Source organism: Eptesicus fuscus, chromosome 2 (genome assembly GCF_027574615.1).
Source record: "Eptesicus fuscus isolate TK198812 chromosome 2, DD_ASM_mEF_20220401, whole genome shotgun sequence".
Lineage (NCBI taxonomy): Eukaryota > Metazoa > Chordata > Mammalia > Chiroptera > Vespertilionidae > Eptesicus > Eptesicus fuscus.
In genome coordinates this window covers 29,895,274-29,914,378 of record NC_072474.1, presented here as the reverse complement: position 1 = coordinate 29,914,378, position 19,105 = coordinate 29,895,274, and the positions used below count along the sequence as shown (strand labels likewise).

Below are 19,105 nucleotides of genomic sequence, written 5' to 3'. Positions count from 1 at the left end.
ATAGGAACATATCTAGTAGCTGAATTCAATTTGTGAGCAAAATTGTTGAGTAACTGGGAAACACACTATTTTTGTGAGTTTGAAGACTAAGAACATCTTCATCCCCTGTGTAATGGGGAAATAACCCAACAACCCTCTTCATTGCAACCTCTGGAGAATTATGTGCCCTTGGGGACAAGAAAAATTACTTCCATCTTTGAAGCTACTTGGAGAGTTTCTTTACCTTTTGTTTGTTTGGGATGTCTTTTTACTTATTTGACAAATAGGTTACATATTGATTGTGTTGACCTTAAACAAATAGACAGATATTTCTCCATCAAAGTGAGCTTATTTGGGAACAACAAAGAATTATAATTCTGGGTATGTGGTGTAATGGCACACCACGGAAGTTCAGAAACAAAGGAGAGAAGCAGTCTTTTATGGAGTTGGGAGGGGTTGTTGTAAAAGAAGAGTCCATTGGAGGCAACTGAAATTTCAAGTACAGTGACTTCTCACTGACTGAGTTGTGGTGGTCTCTCACGGGCTGAGCTGTTACTGGGCAAGGAAGACTCTTCCTCCTGTGAGGCGGTGCAGTAGTACCACTTCCTCTCAGATGCAGGTACTTCTCTTCCCTTGGGATCAGCAGTGAGTGCATATTGAGTGACAGCTGGGTGAGAGTTCTCTCTTCTCACCTCCATTCTAAAGGAGGTTTCTGTTTACCCTCGCTGGGTAGCTTAGTTGGCTAGAGCATCATCTGGATATGCCAAGTTTTCAGGTTCGTCCTGATCAGGGCACGTATGAGAATCAACCAACGAACGCATAAACAAGTAGAACAACAAATCCATGTTTCTCTCTCTCTTTTCTCTCTCTCTCTCTCTCTCTCTCTCAAATTAATTACAAAATTTAAATGAGGTTTCTGTTTATTAATTTTCACAGTTGAGTTGTATGAGACAAATGATTTCTATTCAAAAGCAATCCCTATAAACATGGTTGCATTTATTTAACATATATCGTTTAAATTATAGGAGAATTAAGCAAAAAGTAAGTTAAGATTGATAATAACAGTAATGCTTTCTTTGAGAACAAAAGTTTAAAGTGACTAATAGCGATGATGATATGTGTGTCTAAGAATCTGTTTTCAGTGCTCACATATACCAGAATCTGCATTCAGATTGCACTATATGCACCAATATCTTGGTTTGACACTAAATTAGGAACCTCCACTGATCAAATAACATACTCTGTTTTCACAATGTCTACTATAGAATGAGATTTAAGAAGTTGGGAGTCAATGTAACTGTAGCTAACATTTTGTGTTTGCTGGTATTTAGCTTCAGGAAGTTAACTTTTTGAGGTGATATGATTAAAAATTCATCAGATGTCGTGTGATGACCTGGATGTGTGCGAGGCTCTACTGTGTTATTTTCACCTTGGTTCTCAGTGAAGAAACCAAAGCAAAGTAAGATTTAAGTGGTCAGAGCCCATTAGTCACTCTCTGTTAATAGAGCCCTTATCTTTCGATTCTTGGTTCAAGAGTATCTTCTCTCAGAGTGTTTTTTTTTTTTAAAGGACTATTGATTCAGAGTAGAATTTTCTTCTTTTTACTAGTTTTCTGGGTTCTAATTTTATACTCTCAGTAGCTAGAGCTCCTTGAAACTTTAGCTAATACAGGTATTGCACCCAGATCTCTCCTCCTTTTCAGAGGCTCCGCTACGATGCTGATTTATCACAGGGCATTATTACGATTATGAAACAGAAAGTAGGCAGATCCCCACTAAAAAGACAATACTACATACATGACTTTGGTGTGATATGGCCAAAGTCTGCAAGCCACAAACTGAGTTCAAAATAATCAACTCCAATCAAACTTATAAAGGAACATGTTCCCTAGAGAAATTGTGTCATCTGTTTTCACTGCTCGTAATTGGTGTTGTAGAGAAAGTCATGTTTAACTTTCATTAGCTAAAGGCTGATCTTTGCTTGGTGCTGGGTGAAGAATGCCTTGGTGGCTTAAACGTGAGCCCTGTGGTCCCCACCCGAAGCTCAGCCACACTTCTTTAATTTCAAAGCTATTCTTAGGAAAGGAAGAGACTCGTTCCCTCTGCTAGCTTTTCTGGCAATGCCATTGTTTCTGGGTTACTTCCTCCTCCCATTTTCAGTCAGAAGATCTCTCCTTTCCAAACCCCCCACTCTATTTGAGCCCCTTGTACTCTTGCTGTTTTATATTTCAGGCATTTGTGCCTGTGATAAGGCTATTGTCAGTTTTGTGTTTAATATCCAGGAGTATGTTTTCCTTAGTCTCAGGGATGCTCGGTATTTTCCTTCTTCCTCGGTGTCTTTTTTGGTAAAACCTGTTTGTACCTATTGTCTTAACTTTTCAATGCAGGCCTGCAGACTCCTGCTCCAGAGTTTATTGTTGACGTTGAATCCATGGACATCTTCCCAGTGGGCTGGTGTGAAGCGAATTCTTACCCTTTGACCACACCTCACAAAATAGTCCGTAAGTATCGCCTAGTTTGGAGCCCAGATGGATAACCTCCAGGGTTGGCATGAATAAATAGGCAATTTCGTTAAGATAGTATAGCCAAGTTGTAAGCATAGAAAAGGTTTTAAATTTCCCACAGTGCACCAGCTTTTTAAATCTCATTCATTAAGTTCATGAGATGAACATTTCACAGGCTGACAAATAAAGTCACAATGACGAGACAACTGAAAGTCACAGAGAGGCAAAAATAAATATGTGGAATCTTCTCTCTGTTTTGTATACAACTCATTATTTTTATTAAAAATTTAGACTACTATATTTTTGTATTATCATATCTGAAAAAAGACTACTTTTTCTCATGAGGTTTACCCTAAAGGAGTCATAATTGGCCCCAATAATTTAGTGACATAGATATAAACACTAAATTACTATTAGCACTAATTGACCAGTGAAATGTCAACTGTACTTTGAAAAGAGCATTACATCACATCTAGTACCAACTTAAAACAATATTAGTGGGGAAAAAACAATATTAGTGGTTAACCAATCCCACAATACACACACTTAAATATAGGGTGTCCAAAAAAATGTATATACACATTTTGAATAATTATAAAGGCAGTGTTTATTAAAATACATTTCATTTTGAAAATTGAGCTATCACCTGCTGAAGTGTGTTTACTTTCTTTGGGGACACCCTGTATTACAGCAGTGTGTTTTAAGGTACATTTTTATAATAATAGGTCATTATCTTGAAAAGATACCTTTTGAAAATCTTCAAACCTAATAAATCTTGGCATTAAATATTCTACCATAGGTTTATAAAAATATTATTTAAAATTTTGGTTCCTTAAAGATAAGGGATTTTAATTTTTATGACACAAATTATATTTCTTATATTTTAAATGTAATTTATATGCTAACTTTACTTTCTAGCAGTATACTTGAGTGTATATTACATGTACACTAAATGTACTATGTGGATCACTTATATAGAATCTCAAAGCATTGCTATAGAGAAAGTTCCATCTCACAGTTGGCCTTTTATTTCCTGATGTTTCCTGATGTCAACAGATTTCGAAGGGAACTTAGTTAGAGTCCTCCTATTTGATAGTCATCAAGAGTAGGGTAGGACACTGTGTGAAATACAGAAGGTAGCTCTGATTGTAGGCAAAGTGGATTTTAAAGGATTCTTCTCTCTCAGATACCATACTGTTCAGTGAGACTGATCTAATGAGAGTAATATCTTCCCTTCACTTTAAAATATGTCTAAAATTTTCAGCCCAGGATAATTATTTCAATCTCAAGTCATTGTTTTTTTATTTTTCCATCTAAGTCTAAACCCACCAACTCTCGACAACTTTAGAAGTTTTGTTGGGATCAATTTATGCTTGTGTTGGAAATTTCAGGAATATTTGTACCAAAATAGATGCCAGAAGCTCTGGTCTTTCTTTATTAAGGTGGTTCTAATCAATTATAAATATGAAATGTAAATGTTCTTTTCAAAAAAATTGTTATTGACTGCTTTATGTTACTGTTTCATAGACACATTTGGTAGATAGCAATCCTCCTTTCAATAATAAAATGTTTTAGTTTAAGAACATGTCTCTAATCCTAATTTGGGAGTAGCTGTTATGGTAACATTATTTGACTTATCACACTTTCTTTGGGGGAAAAACTCATCTGGATAATCATACTTGCAACAATTCATCTTACCAGGTGTGTTCATGTGAGGTATGATAGGTGTGCTATTTTCCTTTCTTATTAAATCACATTTTAAAATGAAGTAGACAGTGTGTAGTGATAAGATTAAATATACTAAATTCTATTTAGACCTCATTTCTGATAAGTCAAAGTCTATTTTATGCTTGAAGCAATTAAGATAAAATTGTGGCATGAATGAAATAACTTTTCAGTATTTAAATTGTTACTTTAAAACTAACAGCTTTACACTAAGCCGTTTTTTAAAATGCTTTTACCCAACTAGCTAACCAAGCTGATTTTTTTTTTTATTGGCCTGTTTTACAGCACAACAGAAGAGGAAGATTGCAGTTGTGCAACCAGAAAAACAGTAAGTTTTTCTTTTTCTTTTGTTTGTTTGTTTAGTTTTCAAAAATGAACTGATAAACTATGGAGTGTCTTTATAGAGGTTGGGAAGCATGGCTGGTGTTATTAGAGTTAGTCTAACACATAGCACAGTAGTAAAGATGACAGTAAAATATATCTGTGGTTTACTGTGCACCTATTTTGTGCAGGGCACAGGGCGTGCTTCTAAAGGAACTTCTACTCCAAATTGTAACGCCCCACTTTGATTCCACCTCAGCATACCGGAAGGACACCCCAGTCTCACTCACTATTAGTGATGGCTCTCTGTGATAGTGGTTCTTAATGCCCTAGAGGCCGCGAAGCCCCACCCAGCATGCTCCCTGCCACTAGTCATGGCTGGGCCTGCTGAGAGACACTTCAGGGTTGCTGCCCAGCGTGGCCACCTCCCAGCTGGGTGAACTTTTGCAAGTTGCTTTAATTTTTTTTGCATCTCAATTGTAAAATACCTATTCCTCGGGGTTTTTAGGACAGTTAAATTAGATTCTGTGTGTAAAATTTGTAGGCCCTATATTATTGAATAAGTATAGATTATCTCACATTTCAGTTGTAATTTTATGAGGAAAAAGGGTATTTGGGAATCCTGTGTAGATGCCAGCAGTATTTTTTTAGAAACTTGTAACTGGGGGTAACATTTTTACATACTGGAAAATACCTAAAATATATTAAAATACATATCCCTTGCCAAGCCTTTCTGTTTTCTTAATATACTGATGGAAATGAAATTAAAAACCACATTTTTCATGTTTAAATTTAAATAAAATGAAATTGAATAATAACTGCATTGTTATTGAAATGTGGATAACAGAATTTCTTGCACATTCATTTCTAAACAGTGTATCAGGTTAATAATGTGACTCCAACACTGAAATAGAGAACAAATAATAAAATAATGGTTTCATCCTTGAATCCATATTTGAATACCTAACTCCTAAATGTGCAGTCCGTGGATCAGCAGGTTTCACCCTTTCTTTGCATCAGTCACCAGACTGTTCATCAAACACAGGCAGCTAGGCTGCCATCTCCAAAACACCCAACTCCGCATGTCTAACAAGCTCCCAGGTGACACTGATCTGCCAGTGCAGAGGCCCCCACTTTGAGAACCAGTGCCATGGACGACCCAACTTGTATCTCTCATATTGGTTTACTTCAACTTTATGTAGCTTTTCAAGTGTGTTTTCTACCCAGCCAGCCTAGACGCCCTGTGAAACCCATTCTTTTTTTCCCTAAGGCCACATCGCTTTATACTTATTCAGCAACTTTTTACTGAACCAGAATGTATACGTTTGTCTTAGAATAAGCCTGCTGCACATTTTAAGAACCATCATTGATAGGTTTTCTTTGAAGGTCTTGTTCTCAGTGTGGCCATGACCCACACAAGCACAGTCACCCAAAACCAAAGGTCAGCAGAAAGTGGTTTTCAATTAGACATTAGAGAGAAATCTGGCTTTAATTAAAGTCAATGTAAGTTGATGTTTCTTCACGTCTAAAATATCATTAAGAACATTATTATAATTCTATAACAAAAGACCAGCCCAGGAGTGACCTAGAAGAACCTCATTAATCAGTGATGACCGCTCAAGGGTCAGGTGTCTTAGGGTTATTATAAGAATTTGAGAACAATCTAAATGATCTTTTTATATATTCTTAGTGAGGTTTCTTCTAGATGCACACATCCTATCTTACTAGGCTCTTAGCTTGGATTTCTCTAATAGTCGCTTTAAGTTGTAAAAAGACTTTGGAGTGCAATGGTTTCTTCTACAGTGTGGACCCATGAGAGTTTTGTTTTCTTTATCAACAGATTGACATCCACAGTGCCTGTTGAGAAAATACCTCATGACCATTGTCTATTCCCTCACCTGGAAACCACAGGTAAATGAACCCGTTTAGGGCTCTCTGTCACTTCCCAATTTGTTGTTAGGAGTGGAGACATGAATATATATATTTTAGATCAATATATGAATATTTTAGCTTTGAGCCTATTCTCTTGTACTCTGTTGCTACTTATTAACGGATAACGTTTTAAAAACGTGTTTTGTTTTTTTTTCTAAGTTAAATTCTTTGTGTCTCTTCTTTTCTGCTTTTTGGTCAGTAGCTCTAGACAGTTCTCTTGGTCTGTAGGAAAAGGGTCCACGTGCTAATTAGGAACTATGAGCCCAATTATTAAGTTGAAAGTAATAATTATTGGACATTCTTTTTTACATTTTATGTCAGTTCCACTTGCATTTTTACAGTAGTGGTTAATACTTAAATCCCTGCAGGCTTTTGAATCATTCTTCAAAACCCCCTGTGTTTGAATAACTGGTTGTGAATAATATGTTTTTTAATATGTAAAGTCCTACATCTTACAGTGATCTTTGGAAACACAAATGTGAATTAGCCTTTGACCACAAATCTGATTATAGACACGTTGGTACATTCAGTAATATATTTGATTAAGAATTCTATTTTCTAGTCAAAGTGAAATCTGCTCTGAATTCCAGGTTTAAAAGCTTAATGCTGTGGAAAAACCCTATTAGTTAAAGTTATCTTTATCATAAAGAGAGCAGTTTTATGAGTAGACTTATTAAAATGGTTTTTTCCTAAAGGTCTGGGAAGAGTAATCCTACCAAAAATTTCCATGTAAATGCAGTTGTAGACTAAATTTTTTAGCCTGTTTTATAGAATTCAAACTTAGAATGGTTTTAAAAGTACCGTTTCTGCTACTCATTCAGAGTCTGTAATTGTTATTTTACTCCCTCTTGTTACCTGTTGGTTTTTAGTTGAAGTCCCATGAGAACAAAACTTTCCAGATTGTTAAATTACCATCTTAATTATAACTGTTGTTCAACAGAAATGCCACCGTGAGTGTAGCTTAGCTTGGAGCTGTGGTGGCAGAGCCTGAGTCCTGGGCTGAAAGTGAAGTCTCAGTCTGTGTTTTTAGGCATGAAGAAGTTTGGAGTGACACCTTACTGTGTAGTAATTCTCCTTTTCCCCGTGGCAGCTCCAGATACAACTAGACCAACTACTTGCTCGGTTCACTTTCTAAGTTGAAAGAATAGTGAGGGAAATGCAAATCTAAGCCCCTGTAAGGAACATTTCACATCCATCAGATTGGCAAAATGAAGAAGCCCTACAATACCTCTGTTGGCCTGGGTGGAAAACCAGACACTCCTACACAGTGCTTACTCGAGGATCCGTCTGGGTAGTCACTAGGAAAACAGTTTGGCCATATCTAGTAAAACTAAAGATACACAGATCCCACGGCTGAGCAATTCCACTCCTTGTTGTGTACTTGGAAGACTCTGGTCCATAACAGAAGTAGATTTTTATAGTGGTATTCATTAAAGCACTGTTGGTAACATTGAGAAAGTAGAAGCAACACAGTGTCCATCAATCAAAGAATGGAAAACTCAATTGTAATATATTCTTACAATGGAATAATGAAAAATGAAGTGAAAAAATGAATAAATGTTCTGGGTAATTATTTACCAACTTGGGTGGATCTCAGAAACTTCAGGTTGAACCACCAAATGTTGCTGAAAACCATTGATGGAATATTTTAAATATATATATTGCTTGTTGTTACACACATACATATATGTGTGTGGTCAAATTTATAGACTTGAATGGGAATGATCAGTACCAATGCAGGGTAGTGGCTACCTCTGGGAGGAGTTTCTGGGGTAGGACACACAGGGCAACTTAGCTGTGCAATGTGATTTCTGCCCCCCCCTCCCCCCCCCGTTAGTTATCATTGTCTTTGTTTTTGCATTTTGTGTGTGTTTTGAATACTGCATAATAAACATAAAATTTATTTTACATGGTAGAAAAATAATCAGGATTTCTAAGATAGTATTGTGTCTATAAAACGTTCTGTTATTAAGACACGTTGTGCCTCTGGATAATTTTGCCCACCAAATTGACTAAGCAAGCTTTTCGTTGCTTCCTAAAGTCTCAGCTGGCTTGCTCTTCCCATAGGTCCTGTCAACGGGAAATACTGCTGTCCTCAGCTCTTCATCAATCACAGGTGTTTCTCAGGCCCTTACCTAAACAAGGGGAGGATCGCAGAGCTACCTCAGTCGGTGGGACCAGGCAAATGCGTGCTGGTTCTGAAAGAGGTAAAGTGCTTTCACGCTGCATTTGGCTTATTTCCACAGGGTGTTTAAGGTGTAGGTGCAGTTTCTGAAGGAGATAATGGAAATGTGGATCAATTCGGGTGACCTTTACCAAGCACCTCCTTTCTCAATCCTGCGGGCTGGAAGCTGGTCATACGAAGATGGAAAACAGTGTTTCTGCCCATGAAAGACCCACAGTCTAGGGGGCGGGGTGTACATACCATCCTCTGAGTCAGGGGGACATTGCACTAGGTCTGAATAGAGCTTCGGGAAGACAGAGGAAAGATCAGTTGTGTGTGGAGTGAGGGTTCAGAGCAGGAGAGTGAAGGTTTCCCTGAAGAGGCAAGTAGCCTGGAAGAGCGAAAGAAAGGGCTTCCTGTGGTGGTGGAGGGTATGGTTAAGAATGGACCCTCCTCTGCTGAAACTGGCTTGGCTCAGTGGACAGAGCGTTGGCCTGCAGATTCAAGGGTACCAGGTTCGATTCCGGTCAGGGCATGTGCCTTGGTTGCGGGCGCATCCCCAGTGTGGGGTGTGCAGGAGGCAGCTGATCGATGTTTCTAACTCTCTATTCCTCTCTGTAAAAAATCAATAAAATATATTAAAAAAAAAAAAAAGAATGGACCCTCCTCAGCCGGGTCGGGAGTGGCGGCTTTTCCCCTCCCTCACAGTACACGGAGGAGGAGGTGCATGAAGAAAGCTTCCATGGGCTCCGGGCACTTGCATCAGGTTTGTGCTGTGGCTACATCCAGACAGAGCCCAGGTGCGCATCACGTTACATGGTATTGTTTCCCGTTTCTCTTCCTGCCTCTGGGAAACAACCTGCAGGTGGAGGTGAAGCCTCATTACGCCGATGGAGGTTTCCCTCTGTTACATTTTTATAGCTTAGCCCCAGACACTGTTTGGACACAGACTGGTGTTGGGAACCATTTCTAAACTGCTCTTGCACTGTCTGCATTTTTCACACACATCAGTACTTTCTCTGAAGAAAAAGGACACCACATATATCTTCTTTATTGCTACTATACCATAATGAATGTGTTTTAATCCCTTGGGCACAACAATTCCTTATCCATTGAACAAATGTTGGTTAGGCAACTCTGAGGAGCCAGGCCCTGCATGACGTAGTCGGTCAGAAAATCATCTGCCCTCTGCCTGTTTGGGTCTCAAGCTCCCGTTGAGGAGATGACATGACTCTGAGCTTGATGTACACAACAGAGTACAGAGACTCCAGGAGCATAGTGAGGAAGTGACAAATGCTTGCCAAGGGACACTTGCTCCGGCTTAGGTGAAGTAAATAGAACCTTGAACGCACAGCATGGAAGAAGTTCAAGGTAGAAGTTCAAGGCGGTGTCTGGGTAATGAAGGTGGTCATGTATTGCTGGAGAATAGGATAGGTCTTTAGACTGGGGATAATTCATAGGTTTAAAAGAGTGATATATTTAGAAAAGAAAAAAAAAACATCTCATCTTTCAGGGATACCTCTGAAAGGTATGTGGGTAAATGGTAGGTAGGACCACTGGTCTACTCCAATTGGCCCAGACGATAGATCCCTACAGATGTTAGATTCGATCAAAGAGCTCAAACCAGGATTACCTGTAAGAATTTCTGTCATGATATAAAGTAAGAGCCCGGGACCGAGAATTGACTCTTCAGTTTGCCATGCTTTGGGGCTGAGTGCAATTTTGCTACAGCGGTTTTGTCTGCCCGACTTCGTGCCTGTTTCCATTGTGAGTGATCAGAACGGAACACGGAAGCAGATGATGATGCAGTGAACTGACAGGTGCAACACCCTTTACACCACACATCCCAGGTATTAAAATGAGCTCGTGGGGCACCTGCCGGCTCTGTTAGCAAACAAGATGACCTCAGGTTCCATCTCTCCTTACCAGTTGGTTATTTTACTTTTACTACATGATTTTTTAAGTCAAAAGTAGTTATCCCTGATCAATTCTCTGATAGGTGCCAGCAGCCAGATTTAAAAGCCAGGCCAGAGCAGTTTTCTGATGACAAAACTAGTTTTCTGCTGATGTTCAGAAAAATGCATGAGGCAGGAAGGGAAGAAAAAAAAAAACAAAAAAAGCCAGCACTTCAGTTCTGGGAGCGCAAGAAAAATGTAAGTTCCGCCAAGCCAATATTTATGCTAATGCTCTCCCTTCAGCACCAGAACCTCTGTGTGGTTTCAAATTTCATTTTACTTCCAGAGAATGAGGTAATTGGAGAAAGACAGAGTACATTTGCTTTTTTCAGGTCATTGGTGGTATTAGCAGCTACAGGCTTCTTTCAGATCTTTGCAAACGTGAAGTGATAGTGCCTTCCCTCCGTCTGGTCTGCGAGAAGCAGATAATGTCTGTGGGTCTAGATGCAGAGCCGGCCTGTGGAGAACTGTGAAGAGGGGTCCTGAACTCCGAGGGCAGTATCCCAGAGAGGAGGATGTTTCTGGCAAAAGTGATTATTAATGCATGTCTCTGTTCACCTCTGGTCAGTGAGCATGCAGAGCATTCTACTTGATGAGGTTTTGAGGGGCTAAGAGCTGTGTCTGGCTCAGTTCCAGCAAGGGGGCTGCCCAGGCAGGAAGGTGACTCTAAGGAGCTGGTGCCAGAGCCGGCAGGTGGCCCCGTCACGTTCGGTCATCCCACATGAGGAGACTCGGAACAAGCAGGCCTGGGGCCCGAGACAGGGGATGAGTCTGTTGATGCCCCCTCAGAGGCTGGGGCGTTTTTATGGGACCCTGGACCTTGTTGCATGGAGGGTGGGACCTGTGAGTACAGACAGTAAATGGTGGTCATTGTCATAAATCAAACCTGTATGCTCAGCCTCATCATCACCAGCCAGGACTGTCCTGTCCCCAGGGATACCAGGGTCTCCCAAATATACACGTAGACTACAGATCTATGCGGCCCTGGGCAGACTCACGAGGTTTTAGTGTCCCAAGCCTGCCCCCACTCAGAGATCATTAGCCTCATTCTTGTGGCCATTCACAAAGGTGTTAGGGAATTTGCTTTCTGCTTTCTATGCAGGCACCAGGTCTGTGGTCCTTACTTCATGTACAGAGAGATGAGGCAGGTGCCGTGTCCGTGTGTGAAAGAGCATTATGTGAGCGAGCCAGCCTGAGTGCGGCAGGACAGGGGAGAGTGGAACATGTAGTGATGTGTTTACTCATGTCACTGTGTCCCGCCATGAAAAAGCCATCTTTTGGTAGACACGTGATGAAACGGGAGAACAGCGACCCAGTCCTACTGGCAGAAATGACTGAAAACACCCGTTTGGGAAGGATTGTAGGGTCTCTAAAGGCCATGGATGTAAAGGCGGCACAGCCGGAAAAGGTCCCTGGTGGGTTACAGGGATTGGGGAACGTGCGTGGTTTTCTTAAACGTTACTTGGTTTAAGTTATTTAAAGCCAGTGTGTCACCTCTGTTTTTAGCAAAAACAAGGAACCTGTCATTTCCAGAGGGGAATCTCTGAGGGTCCTCTGTCACATTTTGCCCATCACCCTTCGATGTGTGAAGCTGGCTGTTGCTGTGGGACGTGCTAGCTCAGCAGCAGAAATGGCCTGTGTTCTACGCGCTGCTTTTTGGCAGCGTGGGTCGGTCATGCAAGGCATGAACTTTTATCGTAGGAAAATCGACAAGTTGTGCACTCCATGAAAAGATAAAAATAGAGCACCTGATGCTTAAAAGAAGGCCTCGGAGAAAGCGACTCGAGTCCCAAACACTCAGGGAAACTTCTGAAGGGCTGACCCTCCGTGGCTTATTCTTCCTCCAATATAACTTCCACCCCCTGGTTGAGAGTGCCAGAGACGCTGACTGGAGACCTGTGCACCCCACCTAACATCAGGGTCAGTCCGCATATGATGGTATAGAGCGACACGATGAAGTAAGTGAGATAGACAGAGCTTCTGCTCTGCCAAGGTGGGAATGTTGTTCCTGATGAGTAAAATGCAGGTAACATGTGCACCCACACAATCCCAACTCAGTTAACCCGCCTCCCTATCCATCCAGCTATCTTTCTACCATCCATCCACCCACCCATCCATATCTGTTGATCTATCTATCGTTCTTTTATTCTATCATATGTCCATCCATCCATCATCTAGGTATCATTTATTCTATCTTTCTATCTAGCTGTTGTATCTAGAAGTCACTTTGGTACTCTTCATCACAGCCTAGTTAAGGGATGCAATGGTTTAGACATGATTGATTAAGAGGACAGGTTGTGATAAGTCTAACTTGGCAGAAAGTGGCAGCAGAAATAATGAGAGCCATGAGCACTGGTCTCCTCAATCTGCTTCTGTGGCTTCGGAAAGTGCAGGAATAATGAGGTGGGGATTGTACGGTGCCACTGTGGTCCATGTATATTTCTTTTTGGCTACCTGCAATCTTTGTAGAATCTTTTGAATACCAAGGTGTTCAGCCTCAGCCATCTCAGGTTCCCTGAGCTTTGGGAACACAGCAGTGAATCAAACATCCTCCATCCATCCATCCATCCCTTTGTGTCCTGAGAAATTCGTGAGTCACAACCATGTACCAGGCAGGCACTATGCTAGAAGCTGAGGGGTTGTGTGAGCAAGAGGTGTGGGCCCTTCCTCAGAGAGTGGACAGAACCCCTGCAGACAGGAGGGGGCCTTGTCTTCTCTCCTTGCCTCTAGGCCTGCCTCCTGGTGACAAGCCCACATGAATACCAATATACCAGCAGAACCTAACCCAGTTATATTAGAATAACACCCAGTTCTGTGTTATCTCGGGTCAGTGGGAGCAGTAGATGCGGTGGCTTTTAAATCTGGAGCCCAGTGCTATTTGTTGCCTTGACAATAAGATGGAAGATAGAAGAGATGACTCTTACAGGGGTCCCCCTCTCTGTGTACCCTCAGTCTCATTTCCAGTTGCTGTGTCAGTGGGTTTCATATGCTCTGTATGGCTCAGGACCCAGAGCCTTTTTTTTTTTTTTTTTTTTACTGGCTCACAGGGATGGAGGAAATTTACCTAACACAGGCATCTGCTAATCTCTGACTCTGGGATTCTTCCATGAAGTCTGACTAAATAGAAGCCAGTCAGATGAAGTATGATTTCATCACAGAGACTGAACGAATCTGAAGCAGAAAGTGAGGGTACAGACCCACCGTTAAGTGAGCGTTCCAGGCCCTGTACTGACTGCTCTGCTCTACTGACGTGCGAACCAGGTGTTTGGAGCAGGAGGTTCCAAAGAAACCCTGCGGTTGCACAAGCCTGGGGCCCTATTTGCCCAGAACCCTTGGAACTCATGGCCTCCCTTCCCTCCCGACCCTCAGCCAGAGATGCTGCACATAGTGAGGGAGCGCCCCAGAGAGGGGAAGTTACCACCGCCCACCCCCAAAGCCCCGGACTTGGAAGTTTTCACTGGGACCTGGCAGTTTGAAGTTTGGCTTCAGTAGCTACCTTTTCCAGCTCATTAAGCTATTTCCCTCAACCTCTTGGTTTTGATTAAAGTGTTTATTTCCCACATTTGGGAGTTTGCCATGACTTGTTTGACTTTCTCCTTTATTATGTATCTGTGAGCATTTGTCCTGGGCTACCTGTCACGGCTTTTAAAAACTAGAGCTTTGTGTGGGAACCCAGAAAGTAAGAAATCCAAAGTCACCTTAACTGTGTGTAAATGATAATGTCCTGAAAATGAAGATAGCTTTTATTTTTCAAAGCATCCGTGTATTTATTGGTATAACTGAGAGAAGGTGGTGTTGAGGCAGCAGGAAATACGGCCTCAGAGAAAGGACTTACACTTTCCAGGTCATGATGGACGGAGGAAACATCTCGCCCAGGTGACATCTGGTTAAGTCAGTCAACAAAATCAAAGATGTGGGCGTGCCTCTTGAATTCTGTGTTTTTGTTGCTGCTGTTTTAAGTGTATGCTGGACACTAACCCATTAAAAACCACGTACCCAGCTCATCGGACACTAGCAGGCACCAGCAGGCACTAGAGAGTGTCTGGGAAGGCTGGCAAAGCACAAGTGTGTAAGCATCTAAATAAAGGTGGAGGCTGGTGTTGGCCAAAGCAGTTCTCCACCTGGTAACATGTCAGATTATTACTGTTATTATTAGAGTTTTTGCAACTAATAACAAAAGGAGAGATGAACATAACAGTTATCGTTACGTAATTTTTTATGAGTATAGTAGATGTAGTGGAGACAGAATGAAAACACCCACTTCCAAGGGTCAATAACTTGAAAAAGTTCCTTGCCTTGTCTTCTTGCCGAAGCTCTGGTTTCCTGCTTTTCTCTGGCTTCGTTAGACGGTTACGTTTGTACTAAAGGAAAGAGAAGACTGTCTGGATCCTGTCTTCTCTCAGAGCACGTCTTCCTGATTTCCAGTTTGGTGGCCTTTACTCGTGGTGGATGCGGTGTAGATCTCTGGAACGGAGGGTAGGCTGGACAGAATTCTGTGAAAAGAAGTACAACTGCTGGAATTCTGAACCCCGAACTCCTTAGCCAAGGAGGCAGGTCTTAAATAACATCCTGGTCCCAACACTAACAACTCAGCCTGTCTGCCCTGCACTCACTGGGCCTCCCAGTGTATGGACAAGGCCAGCTGTTGAAGTCTGAATCTTAACTCATTTTACTCCTTTTGAATTTTCCACATAAGATCCCATTCATGAGCGAAACCCTATTGATAAAGTGCTTATTAAGTAAAAAAAAAAAAATGACAATAATAATTTGACTTTAAAAAAAATATTCATAAAGTTAGCTCCATTCCATCTGATTTTGAGGTTGAAAAGAAGAAACCTTTTAGGCCTTGAGGGCTTTTGATGGTCCTGAGTTTGTAAACAGGTAGCTATTATAACCAGGGTCCTCGGACAGACTGCAAAGCAGAAAGGTCTGTTGGAACGGTGAACGCATGAGGGGGGCTGAGCTCCTTGTCATCAGAGCAGATAGTTTCCTTCCTGTGTCCTGTGGACCGTCTGTCTCCAAAAGCCTACCCCAGGTACACCTGTCCCCCTGGCCACTAGAATTCAACACATTGCAACCTTCAATCTGTCATCTTCCCACTAAACCAGCTGCACCCAGGTTGTGGGAGCCATATTTGCTTTCTGAAGTATTTTCTAATTTTGACACTTAAAGATTTAATTTGTCTATATTAAGGGATTCCCTGCACTTTCAACATAGTTATAATTTAAGCACAGGATACAGTTGAGGTTTGGAATTATCTAAGTAATTTTTGTTTTTTGGGGCAGAAGTTTTCACGAGAGCGAATATGAAAGGAAATCATGGTTTAGCGTAATTTCATGAGTGAACAGGAAAAAAAATCCCATCGATTTTCACAATATTTTGAGCGCTGACATTGTACTTGAAAGGGGAGGAGTGGGAGAAGGAAGCTGACACTCACTGAGTAGGGCCTGTGTACCAAACACAGCTGCAGAGTTTGCTCCTTCCCCTGCTAAGAGCATTTACGCTCTTTTCTCTGTTCCTCCCTCCCTCCGGTTATTCCTCGCCTCTTCCCCATACCCTGACCCACTCACTATTTTCTGAACAAAAAAGTGGAGCAGAGGGAGGAGAGCAAAGTGGCCTTGCAGGACCAAGAGTGGGGTGCACTGTCAGCCTGCTGCCGGTTCCAGAAAGACAGAAGCGCTCACTGGATTTAACATTAGGTCATGGGGCCCTTTCGCAAAGCATTAGTGGCTCAAGAGGAAACTATATTTGGGTAGGTTGAGAATTGAATAGAAGATGAATAATTTGAAAGTATAAATTATTTTTATGAGATGTTTGGTTCTGAAAAGGAAGCAGTAATAAAGTCAAGGAGCTTCTAAGGAAAGTTATTTTGCAAAGATGCAAAACAAATATCAGTATGGGCCAATGTGGGGAGAGAGGCCAAGAGCACAGGATAGTTTATTTTATGGGTTGATGAGAGGGCTGCATTGCTATTAGGAAGAGGGCTACCTTTAAATATTTTACTATGCAAAATTGCTACCTCCTTTATTTCTTAAAAAACCCCTGTTGGAAGAAAAGGAAAATATTTTCCTCTTAAATTCAGTAGCTGGGGCCTGCAGATGAAACTGGCAAAAGACAGGTTAACTGGAGAATGGGTTTATTTTGAATGCACCCAGGCCTCACAGAAAAGAAGTGAAAGATTTTTCCATACCATTTTAACAAACGGCAATAAATTATGGAGAGGTGATAAGCAAAGGAAAAGGGTGGGGACTTCTAGGGGTGGTATTGCGGGGAGGTAGGTTTGCAGGGTAAACAATTGGAAGATAAGGGCTCTTTTCCTAAGGTTTGTTTGTGCAGAGTCCTCTCTGTGCCATCTTTCTTTCCCCAGTGAGGAGGGTTGCTCTCGTTCTGGTATGGGAGAGAGGAGACGGACGCCTTCACAAGGGGAAGTTTAAGCCCTGCTCCTGGCTGAAAGCGGAGGGCAGCGTCTGCTGTTTCTCACTTGCCTTCACTGCAAAATAATGCAATGTCCCAGTGGCATATTTTGAGGTGGCGTACTCTGACCCCCTTCATTATGAACCAGGTAAAGGGCAGTGCCCCCATTATACACAGGAGGAAATGTAACCAAGCATCTTGCCTAAAGACTCACAGCTTCTAAGGGATGGAACTGGGATTTGATCTGGGATCTATCTAATACGAAGGTTATTGCCTTTCTGCTGTATAACACAATGTGGGGGCTTCTGCATAGAAGTATGTTCTCAACAAACAATTCGTGGACTCCAAGAAGTCGAGCGAGGCATTGCTCCAGCATGAATTATGTCCTGCTAGTTCATTGGAGACAGGCTCCATGCTCCCCTTTCTGGTCAAGTGCCTCATCATGAGCTGCATTCCGACGTCTTGCGAGGTGCACTCATGCAGTCTAACTATGGGTAATGGTAACAGCTGTCAACTTGGTCATTGTCATGGATGTAACAACAATACACCAAGATGCCACATACACAGAAGTTGCTCAGCTCATAATTCCAAAGTTTTATAGGGAGCTGGTTGAATTCGGAGAAGAATGATGTGGCATTTGAGAAAAGTCATGGGAAAATTATTCAATATCAGATGCTTTTTACAATTTAATTGCTGCCTGTCTCCAGGCTGAATTGAACTCTGGACGGCATTTTCTTTTTCACAGCCACAAAATGCATTTTGATATGCAACAAATAACATGTAGCTGCGGGGGTTCCTCAGTAAAACACGATGAAAAGAATCAGTTGAAATTTTCTTGTCCGTTGATAAACACTTTGCACATTATTTCAGCCAGTTCTAATTGGATTTATTTTTAAACCAAGTCTCTGTAAATTGCACTGACAGTAAACAATAAAACCAGATGATTATTCTAATACAGAAAACATAAATACACCAGAGCTGCTTGTTCTGCCTTGTCCTGGCCTCTGAGTGCCTTGGCTGAACCCCATTTTCTTTATGGGGAGTCACAGGGCCCTGGGAAATGCTACTCCAGGAAAGAAAAGACGGTTGCCATGCTGACTGCACAGTGTAAATGTTTTAAGGTCAAATCCCCAGTTTTAATAGGAGAAAGCTTTATTGTCTTTTGGAATTAAATCAGGGTACAAACCATGCCAGTTACATTCTGGAACACATCAGATACATGAAAACTGAAACATGAAAATTCTTCTTAACATACTTGCATCTCCTTCCTTCCCGTTGATAGTGTGCTGGTCTCCTCCAACACATAGTAGGTGCTTCGTCAGTGATGCCAATGTCCCATCTCGATAAGATATGTTTATTACTCTTTGGATGTTGTTTTGCTCTGAAACATGAAGAATGAGCTCAGTGCCTGGCTTATGCTCTTCTGGACTCGGGGAGACTCCAGGAGCGGCAGGAGCTGTGGCCTGCTCCTGCGTGTGCTCCCAGGCCTGGTCCGTGGCAGATCCTGACGGTGGGCACTGCATGGAACTGAACCATAGGTCTCATGTCTCTTTGTACGCAGCGTTGCACCTTCACATTCTTTCAGTTCTCTATCCACACAGCAGCAACATGCCAGAACTTATAAATGTTCATTGTTAATGAAGATTTGCTTATGGAAAGGTGAGGGCCCCACAGGACCTAAATTCCTTGTGTTTTCATTTGAAAAACACATCAAGATGAACAGGGATATGCCATCTCCCCAGAGCATGCAGTTGAGACTTTAGAAGGGATGGGCATGGTCTGTCTGGGGTGTCATAGTAGGCAGTGAGAACATGCTCATTTTGTTGGACTTGGGACTTGGAAGTGAAGGGGTCATTTGAGGAAATAAGATGTTGGATGGTGTTGGGTGTTCCAAACTTCCTTTTGAAACACTGCCCTCTCTGAGAGAATTAGCCTAGTATGAACTATCCATAAATTGGGGCAGCATCAGGTGAGTTTCACATAATTGTTGTATCTGAAGTCTATCCAGAAGTGTTGGCGTGAACCAGTTGTCTCCCTCTTATTGATGCCTTTTGAAATTTACTTTTAAGAATAAAATGAAATGCCAGTAGCCAGTCCTACCGAAGAGTGACT

General features: G+C 41.7%; 1 protein-coding gene across 3 annotated transcripts in view; it reads left to right on the top strand.

The window, feature by feature from the left end:
* The window catches only part of SFMBT2 (Scm like with four mbt domains 2), a 196,134-nt gene that overhangs the window by 158,268 nt on the left and 18,761 nt on the right, over positions 1 to 19,105 (top strand). For all 3 annotated transcript variants that reach the window (XM_054726333.1, XM_028130935.2, XM_054726331.1), the window contains 4 exons: positions 2,366 to 2,479; positions 4,493 to 4,535; positions 6,369 to 6,439; positions 8,528 to 8,667. In XM_054726333.1, coding sequence (XP_054582308.1) covers positions 2,366 to 2,479; positions 4,493 to 4,535; positions 6,369 to 6,439; positions 8,528 to 8,667 — 368 coding nt within the window. The remainder of the gene's footprint in view (positions 1 to 2,365; positions 2,480 to 4,492; positions 4,536 to 6,368; positions 6,440 to 8,527; positions 8,668 to 19,105) is intronic.